Here is a 14446-nt window from a genome sequence, read left to right on the forward strand (position 1 = left end):
CAAGCACTAGGAGTGGGGATCTAAGTGAAACTGAGGATGGGAAGGTGACTTGATCTGAGACTGAACGGCAAAGGGAAGCTCCTTTCTTTTCTCTGAACATTTCTGCCCTGCTCACTCCTCTGGCACTGAGCTTCCTGTGGTTCCTTAAACACCCCAGGCAGTATTCTTCTTCAGGGATCCCTCGGTGTAGAAAGCACTCCTAGTTAAATTTTCACACCAGTCACTACAGACCAGACGTCCTTGGAGAGGCCTTCTCCAATCATCTATCTCAAAGAACACCCCTCCATCACTAGCCATCCCCTTACTGGGTTTCATTTTCCTTCCCAGCTCTTCTCTCTACACAATATTGCTATGTATTTATGTGCTTGTCTCTCTCCTTCCAGAGATTTGGGGTGATTGCTATAACCCCCAGATCATTAAATAGTGCCTGGGAAATGGAGGGCTCAGTAAGTATGCTGGGTGATAACTGTAAAATCAGACATAATGAAAAAAAGTTATTTGGTTTCTAAAGAGATAAATAAGAAGGCTGGGCACGGTGGCTCACGCCTGTAATCCTAGCACTTTGGGAGACCGAGGCGGGCGGATTATCTGAGTTCAGGAGTTCGAGACCAGCCTGGGCAACAAAGTGAAATCCCAGAGCTACTAAACTAGAAAAAAACTAGTCGGGAGTGGTGGCAGGGCGTTTGCAGTCCCAGCTACTCGGTAGGCAGAGGCAGGAGAATTGCTTGAACCCGGGAGGCGGAGGTTGCAGTGAGCCGAGATCACGCCACTGCATTCCAGCCTGGGCGACATGTCGAGCAGGACTCCGTCACCAAAAAAAAAAAAAAAAAAAAGATAAATAGGCAAATGTTAAAAGGTTATTAAAAGGTTAGCAGCCTGGTGCCAGACGCGGTGGCTCACGCCTGTAATCCCAGTACTTTGGGAGGCCGAGGCGGGTGGATCACGGAGTCAGGAGATCGAGACCATCCTAGCTAACACGGTGAAACCCCGTCTCTACTAAATATACAAAAAATTAGCCGGGTGTGGTGGAGGGCGCCGGTAGTTCCAGCTACTCAGGAGGCTGAGGCAGGAGAATGGCTGGGAGGCGGAGCTTGCAGTGAGCCAAGATCGCGCCACTACACTCCAGCCTGGGCGACAGAGCAAGGCTCCGTCTCAAAAAAAAAAAAAAAAAAAATTAGCAGCCGTATATGAGCCCTGGCTCATGCCTGTATTCCCAACACTTTGGGAGGCCGTGGCGGGAGAATCACTTGAGCTCAGGAATTGGAGACCAACCTGGACAACATGGTAAAACCTCTGACTCAACTGGAAAAAAAAAAAAAAAAAAAGCCTGGCGCGACGGCACGCACCTGTGGTCCTACCTACTTGGGTGGCTGAAGTGGGGGGACTGCTTGAGCCCGGGAGGTCAAGTCCTGATCATGACCCTGCACTCTAGCCTGGGCGACAGAGCGAGACCCTGAGAAAAAAGAAAGAAAAAAAAGATTAGCACAGTGACTTTCTCTTTGATGTAACCATAAATATCTAAAGAGAACAGTGCCGGCCACACTGGGAACCTCAACAAAGTTGTTTCCATTATCCATCACCAACCAGAATTCAGGAAGAACTTTGCCTGTCTTGTTCTCGCTATAACCAATGACTCAACAAATGTTTGTGGAGAGAGTGGGTGACCCTCTCCTTTTACCAACAGTAAACAGCCCGCGGAAAGAAAAAGTGACTTAGCCAAAGTCTCTCCAGGCATTTGGGGCAGAGTCGGGACTAGCATAGTAGTATCCCGACTCTAGCGGGAGGGCTCGCTCCACTGTCGTTATGCATTCTCCTTTCCATACAACCAGGTCTAATCCGGTCAAAGTCTTCAATTCTTAAGCTAAGAAAAAAGGAAAATACATGTAAACTCTGTTTTGCGATAGACAAGAAGACAGAAGAATCAAAAATCCTCCCTCCGGAGGCGCAACAGAATCCTTCCACAGCGCGGTCCTGTCACGTGACCACGCGTGGCACACCAGACACCTGACCTGCTGAGGCGGCTTCCGCGCAGGCGCAGTGGACGGCTCTTGCGCCATTCCAGACATGGCGGCTCCGCTAGGGGGTATGTTTTCTGGGCAGCCACCCGGGCCCCCTCAGGCCCCGCCGGGCCTTCCGGGCCAAGCTTCGCTTCTTCAGGCAGCTCCAGGCGCTCCTAGACCTTCCAACAGTACTTTGGTGGACGAGTTGGAGTCATCTTTCGAGGTAATGTAAGACATGGGCGTCTCTGTCCCCAGCCTTCCCTTTTTTCTGAAACGTGAACTGAGCGTACGGGTATCTACTCCAGGGATCCGAGCAACTAATTTACAAATAGGGAAACTGAGGCTTAAAGAACGTAAGTCATTGCTTTAGGCTTCCCCGTGGCCCGTATTCAATTCAGGTCTGCTGGTGGGCGCGCGTAAACTCGATATTTCTGGAAATGTGGACCCGAATTTTGCCTAAACCCCAAACTTGGAACCCTTCCAGATTCCCAGCCGGCCGTTGCTATCCCAACCGCTCGTCGGTCACATCCCTGAGCACCGTTTCTTGCATCCCTGCATGTTTATTAAGCCTTTTCGGAGTTCAAAGTTTCATTACTGTGTCCTGTATCCTTTCCGCTGGTCTTCACCGTTAAAAGATCCTAAAGAGACTCTTATGAGGGGAAATTGACTTCCTTAAATTACCAGGCGCAGCTTGGTACTAGGGGCCGAGGAAAGAGGAATGCTGGAGGTTAGGGAGGGAGGGAGCGCAGATGACCCAATCTCAGTTCTTCCCAAGGAGTTTACCTTGTAGCAAGAAAGGTGAACTGTGTATTGAAGGAAGATAGAGAGGTGAAAATAAGTGCTCTGGTGATTTCCAGTGGTCTTTAAAATGGAAGATGAGCTATTCCTGTCTAGTAATAAAGTAATATAACTTCAAATTGGAGTTAACTTTTCCACATTTAAATCCCAATTTTGCCAGGCGTGGTGGCTCACGCCTGTAATCCCAGCACTTTGGCAGGCCAAGGTGGGCAGATCACAAGGTCAGGAGTTCGAGACCAGCCTGACCAACATGGTGAAACCCCGACTCTACTAAAAATACAAAAAGTAGCTAGGCATGGTGGCATGCGCCCGTGATCCCAGCTGCTCAAGAGAGTGAGGCAGGAGAATCGCTTGAACTCGGCAGACGGAGGTTGCAGTGAGCCGAGATCACCCCATTGCACTCCAGCCTGGGTGACAGAGCTAGACTCCGTCTCAAAAAAATAAAATAAAAATAAATAAAAATCCCAATTTTGTGACTTATATTGTATCTAATAGCACAGTGGTACATTTATAATTATAAATATATAATTTGTAAGGGATTATATTATTCAGACTGCATGGACAAAATGCTTTTACCACATGGATGTACAAAGATTTAGAAATAAATGATTTGAGATGGAGTCTCACTCTCTCGCCCAGGCTGGAGTGCAGTGGGGCAGTTTTGGCTCACCGCAACCTCCGTCTCCTGGGTTCAAGCGATTCTCCTGCCTCAGCCGAGTTGCTGGGATTACAGGCGCCCGCTACCATGCCCGGCTAATTTTTTTTATTTTTGGTAGAGGCGGGGTTTCACCATCTTGGCCAGGCTGGCCTCGAACTCCTGACCTCATGATCCACCCTCCTCCGCCTCCTGAAGTGCTGGGATTACAGGCATGAGCCACCGTGCCTAGCCAGAAATAAATGATTTAAAGGACAGAGACCGTTTAGGAGGCGGGAGAGGAGGAGGAGGAGACACCTTTGAGGTGGTGCTAAGTGGTAAAGGAAGGGGCTGGTGAGCTTTAGAGCAGCATCTAGCATTGTGCTTGAGGGGAGCTGGCTTTCTGTCCTGGGCACTTGTTGAAAGACTGGCCCTGTACAAATCTTAGCCAAAGTTGACTCCCAGCACCCTGCTGCTTAAAAACTTATAGTAGCTGCTTGTTGCTCTTGGGATAAGATCAAGATGTTTAGTGTGGTCTCCCAGGCTTTGCATGTTGAGTTCTTTCCTTCAGACTCATTTTCTTACTCCAGCCACATAAGACTTTCCCAAGTGTACCATTTGTTTTCTCTTTGGGCTTCCAGGCCCCTCCTCAGCTCATTGCGTCACTTCCTCAGTGGACCCTTCCCTGGCATTTTTATTACTTACCATTAAACCAGGCTGCATGAAGTCAGAGACTACCTATTTTGTACCCCCACCCCTCACATTGTGTATCCTGTAGTGCTAATACAGTGGTAGTAGATAGCAAGTGCTAGATGAACATTTGTCAGACATGGAAGGAGCCTGTAGTGTAGTTGCCTGTGCACAGAACTCCTTGCCTGATTCACAGATGTGTCTGTAGGTGCCCTTGAGAGAGAACTCCCTCTGGGACTTGATTATCCATACAGAGAATACAGAGAAAACCAGTCCCTACCTTCAGGAAGCTTGTGATAAACGGCAGGCAGTTGCCTTGCTGTAGGATCGATCACTGCTCTGATAGAAGAAATCTAGGGTACTGTGGGAGCACATATAGGTGTGTACATCGAGGAAGGCTTCCTAGAGAACGTGAAAGTCAAAGAAGCATTTTGATTTAGCCAGGCGAAGGAGAGTGGGAGAGGTGCGAGCTGGATCCTGTCTCTGCTGCTGGGTGATCATGATCGGTCTCGTCTTGTCTCAAGATTCAATTCAAAGGTCACGTTTTCTTTGGAACTTTTCCTGTTTCCTCCCTTGTGTTCTGTGTGGACCTCAATTTTCACAGCCTCCAGTGGCACATGGCAGCGCTTGCTTACCTGCTTCTCATTCCTATTGGGATGCCACTCCTTGAGGTTTCTGTCTGCTCATTCTAGCTGCTCAGTACATGCTCTTTGATGGAAGGAGTTTATTGAGCTCATGCACTCTTGATTTTGGAGGGAACGTTGGAGACCATCTAGTTCTATTTCCTCCATTCGTGGATAGAGAAACTGAGGCTCAGTGAGGACAAGTTACTTGCTCAAAGCCAGCTATTGGGTTTGTGGAAATGAGGACTAGCACTTACTTTCCAGGCAAAGGCTCTGTTTTAGCCATGCTTTTAAAAAGCTATTCTCTTTCTAGGTAGATGCAGTGACTCACGCCTGTAATCCTAGCACTTTGGGAGGCCAAGGTGACTGATCTCTTGAGGTCAGGAGTTTGAGACCATCCTAGGCAACATGGCGAAACCCCATCTCTAACTAAAAATACAAAAATTAGTGGTCTTTGGTGGCATACGCCTTAATCCCAGCTACTTGGGAGGCTGAGGCAGGAGAATCACTGAAACCCAGGAAGCAGAGGTTGCAGTGAGCCAAGATTGTGCCACTGCACTCTAGCCTGGGCAACAGAGCGAGACTCCGCCTCAAAAAAAAAAAAAAAAAAGGCTGTTCTCTTCTTAATACAGCTGTCCAACTGTCTATAAAGGCCCGTGTATCTGTTTTTTTTCTTTTTTTTTCTTTGAGACAGAGGTTCACTCTGTCACCCAGGCCAGAGTGCAGTGGCACGATCTTGGGTCACTGCAGCCTCCACTTCCTGGGCTCAAGTGGTCCTCTTGCTTCAGCTTTCCAAGTGGCTGGAACTTCAGGTGCACACCACTACGCCTGGCTAATTTTTGTTTTTGTAGAGGGTGTCACCACATTGCCCATGCTGGTCTTGAACTCCTAGGCTAAAGCCATCCACCCATCTTGGCTTCCAAAAGTGTTGGGATTACAGGCGTGAGCCACCACGTCTGACCCCAAATTTTTTTCTTAAGTGGGTGGAGGGCAGTAAAATTCTTGAGATCAGATTTCCTGCCACCCTGTCTGGTAGGCCTCCTGTCTCTGGGGAGCTGGCCCAGCTTTTTTGACCAGTTTGTGACTGGTTGGCCTCTTGATGCAACATTTTCCAGTAGCCATAGGTCTCACAAAGGAGGTACATCCTACCCACATCCCAAACCCAACAGGAGTCAACTTTCGTTTTGGTTTTTTTTTTTTTTTTTTGAGACGGAGTCTCTCTCTGTTGCCCAGGCTGGAGTGCAGTGGTGCGATCTCGGCTCACTGCAGACTCCACCTCCCAGGTTCTCACCATTCTCCAGCTTCAGCCTCCGGAGTAGCTGGGATTACAGGTGCCTGCCACCACACCTGGCTAATTTTTTGTATTTTTAGTAGAGACAGGGTTTCACTGTGTTAACCAGGATGGTCTCGGTCTCCTGACCTTGTGATCCTCCTGCGTCAGCCTTCCAAAGTGCTGGGATTACAGGCATGAGCCACCACGCCCAGCCCTTTTTATTTATTTATTTTTTTTGAGACAGATTCTCACCCTGTCACCCAGGCTGGAGTGCAGTGGTGCGATCTTGGCTCACTGCAACCTCCGCCTCCTAGGTTCGAGCGATTCTCCTGCCTCAGCCTCCCGAGTAGGTAGGACTACAGGCACGTGCCACCATGCCCAGCTAATTTTTTGTATTTTTATTAGAGAAGGAGTTTCACCGTGTTAGCTAGGATGGTCTTGATCTCCTGACCTCGTGATCCGCCCATATCGGCCTCCCAAAGTGTTGGGATTACAGGCGTGAGCCACCGTGCCCGGCCAGGAGTCAACTTTCAAAGTAATCCCCAGAATGGGCAATCTGTGTTTCTGATTTATTTTCTCTGTAAATCAGGTGCGGGAGCTGCAGGCAGGCAGAAGTTTTGCTTCTCAAAGGGCCCTCACATGTAGATAATGTTCTAAATTTGAGCTCAGATCTATCTGCCTCACAGCAAGTGTAGTTTGCTGATTGCTGACAGAACTTTGCTTTCCTGTGTTTGAGGCCTCCTTTCTAACTCCTGCTCTTCCAGCTGCCATGCTGTTCTCTTTCTGTGCCTCCCCAGTCTCCCTGCCCACTTCCTGCAGTGGGCCTGCTTTGGTACATTTCCTTAGAGTTGCTTGTGCACAGAACTCCTTGGCTGATTCACATTTGCATCTGTATAGGTGCCCTTTATAGATGACTTGATTATCCATGTGACACCAACCTTGTCCTTTTAGGCCATCCAGTCAGTCAGTAATATGTGTTATTAAACATTTTTCTTGTGCCAAGGCATTGTTCTAGGCACTAGGAGGACAGTGGTGAATAAGACAGACAAAATTCTCACCTACTAGTAGGGGACAGATAATAATGGATGAAAATAATGGATATGATGTCACTTAATTATGTGAAAAACTGTAAAACTGTGCTTGGGTGTGGAGCGTGAGCAGGAGGGGCACAGTTTAGAAAGGGTAGACCAGCTGGTCTCTCTGAGGGGGAGAAGATTGGCCTGAGTCCTGAATGGGTGGTGATGTGAGTTGTGTAAGCACCAGCAAGAGGCCACAGTGGGGCTGGAAGAGTGTCTGGGCCTGGTGTGGAATAAGATACGGGGGAGGGGCATGTGGTAGGACAGAGACCAGATGTGGTGCCGGCTCATTTGCCTGGCACTTCCTCCATGGGCCTAATTAATTGGTAAACTCAGTTTACCAAATGTTTCCATTGGCGTGATGTCTTGCCATCTCATGTGCAAACACAGATGCTGCCACTTCATCACATGATTTCAGAAGAAGTTATTTCTTCCTCTGGAGTAAGATTTTTGATGTGTGAATGACATTTTTTTCTTTCCTACGTTTTGATTACACAGGCTTGCTTTGCGTCTCTGGTGAGTCAGGACTATGTCAATGGCACTGATCAGGAAGAAATTCGAACCGGTAAGCATTCCCTCTGTGTACACAATGTTCTTGGCTTCAGCAGGATTTCCTAGTTGCTAATTTTATACTTCATGTGTTTCAGTCCTGCTTTTATTCTAAGAGAATATTTCAGGGACTGAAATGTATGCACATAATCCCTATGAGTTGCTGACTCTTGGTTCAGTTTATTAATTGACATCTTATATCACCCATAGTGAATCATTTATAATGAACTTTTCATATTGGTACTAGGTAAAGAAGACCAATGGTGTGTACAGCTTTTTAAAAAATTTTTATTATTTTTGGAATAGGTCTTACAGAGAAAAGTCTCCTGTGCTTCTTTTTATTCCCCAAGTTCTGTCCCTAAAGGTAACCAGAGCCTCTGATTTCTTCGTACCATATTTTACATGTTTCTTTTTTTTTTTTTTCCGAGATGGAGTTTCACTCTTGTTGCCCAGGCTAGAGTGCTCATTGCAACCACCACCTCACGGGTTCAGGCAGTTCTCCTGTCTCAGCCTCCCAAGTAGCTGGGACTACAGGCATGCACCACCATACTCAGCTAATTTTGTATTTTTATTAGAGACGGGGTTCTCACCATGTTGGCCAGGCTGGTCTCGAACTCCTGACCTCTGGTGATCCACCCGCCTCAGCCTCCCAAAGTGTTGGGATTACAGGCGTGAGACACTGCGCCCAGCCTTATATGTGCCATTTTAACTGGAAATTATGATGCTAATTGCTGGGTCTCTGCATTGTCTCTCTCTCTTTTTTTTTTTGGAGACAGAAGTCTTGCTCTCTCACCCTTTTAAGAAAGGAGTGCAGTGGCATGATCTCTGCTCACTGCAACATCTGCCTCCTGGGTTGAAGCAATCCTCCCATTTCAGCCCCCCTAGTAGCTGAGACCACAGTGTGAGCTACCACATTTGGCTAATTTTTGTTTTTTTATTTTTTTTGTGGAGATGGGATCTTGCTGTTTATTGCCCAGGCTGGTCTCAAACTCCTAGGCTCAAGCAGTCTTCCTGCCTTAGCCTCCCAAAGTGTTGGGATTACAGGATGAGCCACCACGCTCGGCCTCTGCATTGTCTTCTTTTTTGAGACGGAGTCTCGCTCTGTTACCAGTCTGGAGTGCAGTGGCACGATCTCAGTTCACTGCAACCTCTGACTCCCTGGTTCAAGGGATTCTACTGCCTCAACCTCTTCAGTAGCTGGGATTACAGGCATGTGCCTCCACGCCCAGCTAATTTTTGTATTTTTAGTAGAGATAGGGTTTCACCATGTTGGCCAGGATGGACTCGATCTCCTGACCTCATGATCCGCCCACCTTGGCCTCCCAGAGTGCTGGGATTACAGGCTTGAGCCACCATGCCCAGCTACATTGTCTTTTTAAAGATCTCATGGCTTTTATGCTATATTAAGGTCTCTCTCTTTTTTTTTTTTTTAACCTGAGAAAAGCACAAATTATCTGCTGTTTAATGTTGGTTAACACATGAGAAGTTGGGGGTTATTACTACCGCTCTGGCCAAGATTAAAATCCCTGAGTTGTCTATGAGAAAGCTCTGTTTTTACGTTCTGATTATTCATTTATGAGGGAGATAAATGACTCTTGTTTTTCCTGTTTTAATAATTTTGGTCCTTTTTTTTTTTTAAGGTGTTGATCAGTGTATCCAGAAGTTTCTGGATATTGCAAGACAGACGGAGTGTTTTTTCTTACAAAAAAGATTGCAGTTATCTGTCCAGAAACCAGAGCAAGTTATCAAAGAGGTATGGACTCAGTTTTCTCCTTAGCTCTGTAGGAATAACTAAGTGGTGCCAGGAATCCTTTTACGCTTTAAATGAGATGTACCCATTTCCCGTGAGTTTCATTCAGGCTTTATAGGTCAGTGTGAAATGTGGCTAGTCATTCATGTTTGGGACAACCTGAACAAGAAGTAGAGCCAAGGAGTGGGGTCCAAAAGCAGAGTGTCAGACAGAACAGCTCTCATGTGACTTGTGTCATACATTAGCCTTCAGGAAAGATTTTTCTTAAAAGATGCTGCCATGTGAAAAAAGGATAAAAAGCCATTAACATATATAGGCTTGTTTTGGACAAAAACTGAGATCTGTGTCCCCAGTTGCCTTACCCAGTGCCTTGCACACAGGAATCCAAGGAATCAAAAAGTAGTGTTCGACCCGGGCTCCTGGAAACTCAGGATTTCGTTGATCTCAGTTGTTCTAAGCTACAGCATTTGGAAGTGTGTTGGGGTTGCCACGATGACTTGGGAAGCTTTAATGGCATTGAATGGGTTGGGCCAGGACCTGCCCCATGCGATGTGGAAGAGTGAAGAAGCGTCCTGTCCAGAAAGCCAGCGATGCCCTCAGTGAGAAACACTGAATTGAGATTATTGGTTGGGGGCAATTTTTGAAGTAACTAGTCCCAATTAATCAAAAAGTCTCTTTTCATTCATGATACCAGCTGTTGGGGATAGATATTCTTACAGTTATCATGTCAGATCATTTCCTGGTGTAAATACTTGAATAACAATGCAGGTATGTCTAAGACTGGGTCTTTAGTAAAGGATGTAATGCTGTTGTTCATAAAAAGCTCCTCAAAATGTAATTGTAACAGTTCATAATCTGAAGTGATAGAACAGTGGTGTGGAGTTTTTTGTAAACAGTTGTTAACAAATGTTTCAGATTTTCAGTGTTTTAGGTTCTCAGCAGTAACCTTTGGAGAGAGGTACTGGGTGGCTGGGGACCAGGATGGGATAGAGTCTGCGTATTAGTCTGTTTTCACACTGCTGATAAAGACGTACCTGAGACTGGGCAATTCACAAAAGAAGAAGGTTTAATGGACTTACAGTTCCACGTGGCTGGGGAGGCCACACAATCATGGCAGAAGGTGAAAGACACTAGATGAGAGAACTTCTGCAGGGAAACTCCCAGTTGTAAAACCATCAGATCTCGTGAGATTTATTCGCTACCAGGAGAACAGCATGGGAAAGACCTGCCCCCATGATTCAGTTACCTCCCACCAGGTTCCTCCCACAACACTAGGGAACTGTAGGAGTTACAATTCAAGATGAGATTGCGTAGGGACACAGCCAAACCATATCAATCTGATTTCTTTTTGGCTGCCCTTTTCAATTTTGTAACTTGCATATTTCGATAAGAAAAATAAACATAGGCTGGGTGTGGTAGCTCACGCCTGTAATCCCAGCACTTTGGGAGGCTGAGGCAGGTGGATTACTTGAGGTCAGGAGTTCGAGATTAGCCTGGCCAACATGGCAAAACCCCATCTCTACTAAAAATACAAAATTTAGCCAGTTGTGGTGGCTGTGTGTGCCTGTGATCCCAGCTACTCAGGAGGTTGAGGCAGGAGAATCACTTGAACCCGGGAGGTGGAGGCTGCAGTGAGCCGAGATTGCACCACTGCACTCTAGCCTGGGTGACAGAGCAAGACTTTGTCTCAAAAAAAAAAAAAAAGGAAAACCCATATAAACTTATGTTAGAATCTATCATTTGGGTTGATCAAATAGTGGAGCCAAGCAAAGTAATGGGCTTAATATGGTTTAATGGATTCTCTTTCTTTTGAGTTGTTAGCTTCTTAATTAACCAGAACCGTATGTGTTTTTCTTGAGTTTGCTCTGACTTTCTCCATCGCTTTCATCTGCAGGATGTGTCGGAACTAAGGAATGAATTGCAGCGGAAAGATGCGCTAGTCCAGAAGCACTTGACAAAGCTGAGGCATTGGCAGCAGGTGCTGGAGGAAATCAACGTGCAGCACAAAAAGCCCGCTGACATCCCTCAGGGCTCCTTGGCCTACCTGGAGCAGGCATCTGCCAACATCCCTGCACCTCTGAAGCCAACGTGAGCAAAGGGCAGAGGCAGTCGGCCTGGGAATGGGCTGGTGCGTGAGGTTGGCCACACATCCCTTCCTGGGGACTTGACATTTTGGAAGAACTCTGCCAGATAATGAGTTCATTTTCGTTTTATGCTCCCATTGAAAATTTTTCCACTATTTTTATAAGCTGTTAATTTTTTGAGTACTTTATAACATGTCTGTAGCTGGGATAAACCAAGTAAATATTTTTTTTTTTTTTTGTCTTTAGCAGAGTTTAGGCTATGAGTGTGATGACACAGATTCTTTTCTATGGTAGCTTTGTTTTTAATTTTTTGTATGACTTTTCATCTTTGTATATGTGTTTCCTGTAGTTTGATCTGAAGGAGAAGAGTATAGTAGCCTGAGAATCAGGAGATGGTGATTTTAGTTTTAGGTCTTATGATAATTACCCCTCAGTGGTGTGTAGAAAAGTATGTAAATTTGCTCTGTTTTAAGACTTTGAACTACCTCAAGAAGAGGAATCTAATACAATATTTGTAATGTTTCCAGAGCTCTCAGAATGAGGATATTTTTCTAAATAGGTGGGAAGAGGATGGAATTTTCCTGGGTTAGTGTAGTAATCTTACAGTAGGCTCCTTAGGTTGATGCTGACTTCTATTTGTGGTATGTTTATATTTTACGTGGTGTTTGTTTACCTTTTTTTTTGACAGAGAAGGGTATAGCAGGAGCAGTGATATGCTAACATTCATTACATTCTACAGTAATGAATCTGTTCAGTGGGGCAGACACTGTTTTCAGTAGCATGACAGTGGGGGCATAGGTGAGCTATGAGGGGCTAAAGCTTGCTCTGATTGTCGCTTTCTGTTTTGAGTTTTGTTTGCATGTTTCAGTTTTGTTTTACGTTTTGGGAGGGGAAACATTTTCCTTAAGGAAACAACCTTAAGGAAGGTTGTTGCCAGTGGATTTGACTCCAAGGGACTAGAGTGACTAGAGTGTCGCAGTGGGGGTGGGGAGGGGCTGCAGGGTGATCATTGGCTACTGAGCCTCCACAAGGAGCATGTGTGCCCTGCCTTTGGGAGGATATTTTGCTCTTGTTAGTTTTGTAGGCAGCTTCAGATTCCCTGTAGCGTTGCTGTTAAGAAATGGAGATTTCTGGCTCTCATTGGGTAAGGTTTTCTCAGTTTTATAGTCTCTTATTATTATTAGATCACATCCTTTTACCCAGTACAAATGCTTCACTGTCTTCTGACTGGCAATACTCCTGTGGCTCTGTGCCTTGGCTCATTTGTTTTCTTCAGCCTTGAAGGCGTCTTCCCACATACACTGACATCCGTTTATGTGCCTGGTCCCTGCAGCCTCCCAGCACGCCTTCAGTTGCATCCCCAGGGCACAGGATTTTGATCTCTTCTGCTGCCCTCACTAGGTTCTCCCTCGTGGGTTAGTGCTTTGTATCTGTCTCTCTGCCCCTCACTAGTTGTACACCCATGAGAATTAGATATTATTCTCCTTAAATATATAAGGACCATATGGTCTATATCTTTTTGTTGTATGTGTATATGGTATCTGGCACATGGATCTCTGATTACCAGCCTGACATCAACAGATCCCCTCAGTTACGATGTATAGGTTAAGCAAAGCTTTTAAAAGCTCATATGGTATGACCTCAAGGTTGTTAACCTGGTCATCTCATGGTAATTAGAAACTCTGTTTGGCAGCTTTGTATTTCTTGATTAAAAACTTAAATGAACTGATTAGGTTTTAGGTGTTCTTTCAAAGAGGTTTTTGATGAGAAGATTGAGAACTATCCTGTTTGGTGCTTAGGGAAAAGAGTTTGAATTACTGTACGTACCAGATATTACCATTTCTTTATTAAATTCAGAATTTTTTTTGGCAAATAAATAACAATTTTCAATCTTGTCTGTTTGTAAACATCTTGCTGGGTGATGAATAACCCTCTAAGAAACCTCTGAGCTGCTAACTCTTTCAGGGAGAAAATCACAAGCCATCCTCTGAAGTTCCCCTAGAAACCTGTGGAATGCCCTTGGCCGAGCACTGCCCTGGTACCGGGGAGTGGAGGAGTATTACGTCTTGGAAGAGACTCCTGCTCTGATTGTCCAGGGGTGGGTTCTGGCCTGGCTTGGTGCTTGACCTAAGGTCCGCCCATAGGCTTCAGGCTTTCGACTTTCTTTTTGTTGTTGTTATTATTATTATTATTATACTTTAAGTTCTAGGGTACATGTGCATAACATGCAGGTTTGTTACATATGTATACTTGTGCCATGTTGGTGTGCTGCACCCATCAACTCGTCAGCACCCATCAGCTCGTCATTTACATCAGGTATAACTCCCAATGCAATCCCTCCCCCCTCCCCATGATAGGCCCCGGTGTGTGATGTTCCCCTTCCTGAGTCCAAGTGATCTCATTGTTTAGTTCCCACCTATGAGTGAGAACATGCGGTGTTTGGTTTTCTGTTCTTGTGATAGTTTGCTAAGAATGATGGTTTCCAGCTGCATCCATGTCCCTAAAAAGGACACAAACTCATCCTTTTTTATGGCTGCATAGTATTCCATGGTGTATATGTGCCACATTTTCTTTTTCTTTTTTTTTTTTTTGAGACGGAGTCTGGCTCTGTCGCCCAGGCTGGAGTGCAGTGGCCGGATCTCAGCTCACTGCAAGCTCCGCCTCCCGGGTTTACGCCATTCTCCTGCCCTAGCCTCCGGAGTAGCTGGGACTACAGGCGCCTGCCACCTCGCCCGGCTAGTTTTTTGTATTTTTTAGTAGAGACGGGGTTTCACCGTGTTAGCCAAGATGGTCTCGATCTCCGGACCTCGTGATGTGCCACATTTTCTTAATCCAGTCTGTCACTGATGGACATTTGGGTTGATTCCAAGTCTTTGCTATTGTGAATAGTGCCGCAATAAACATACGTGTGCATGTGTCTTTATAGCAGCATGATTTATGATCCTTTGGGTATATACCCAGTAATGGGA

General features: G+C 45.8%; 1 protein-coding gene across 1 annotated transcript; it reads left to right on the plus strand.

Moving 5' to 3' along the window:
- Positions 1-2028: 2028 nt before the first annotated feature.
- Positions 2029-13372, plus strand: MED28 (mediator complex subunit 28). The gene is made up of 4 exons (XM_033213843.1): positions 2029-2223; positions 7593-7659; positions 9284-9396; positions 11288-13372. The coding sequence occupies exons 1-4, from the start codon at positions 2065-2067 to the stop codon at positions 11483-11485; spliced, it is 537 nt and encodes a 178-aa protein (XP_033069734.1). The 5' UTR covers positions 2029-2064; the 3' UTR covers positions 11486-13372.
- Positions 13373-14446: the final 1074 nt, after the last annotated feature.

Source organism: Trachypithecus francoisi, unplaced genomic scaffold, assembly GCF_009764315.1.
Source record: "Trachypithecus francoisi isolate TF-2019V2 unplaced genomic scaffold, Tfra_2.0 Lachesis_group1, whole genome shotgun sequence".
Taxonomy (NCBI): Eukaryota; Metazoa; Chordata; class Mammalia; order Primates; family Cercopithecidae; genus Trachypithecus; species Trachypithecus francoisi.

Coding starts and splice junctions, on each gene's coding strand:
- MED28 (XM_033213843.1), top strand. CDS start 2,065: ATGGCGGCTCCGCTAGGGGGTATGTTTTCTGGGCAGCCACCCGGGCCC. Junction 7,660..9,283: donor TCAGGAAGAAATTCGAACCG/GTAAGCATTCCC, acceptor TTTTTTTTTAAG/GTGTTGATCAGTGTATCCAG. Junction 9,397..11,287: donor CAGAGCAAGTTATCAAAGAG/GTATGGACTCAG, acceptor TTTCATCTGCAG/GATGTGTCGGAACTAAGGAA.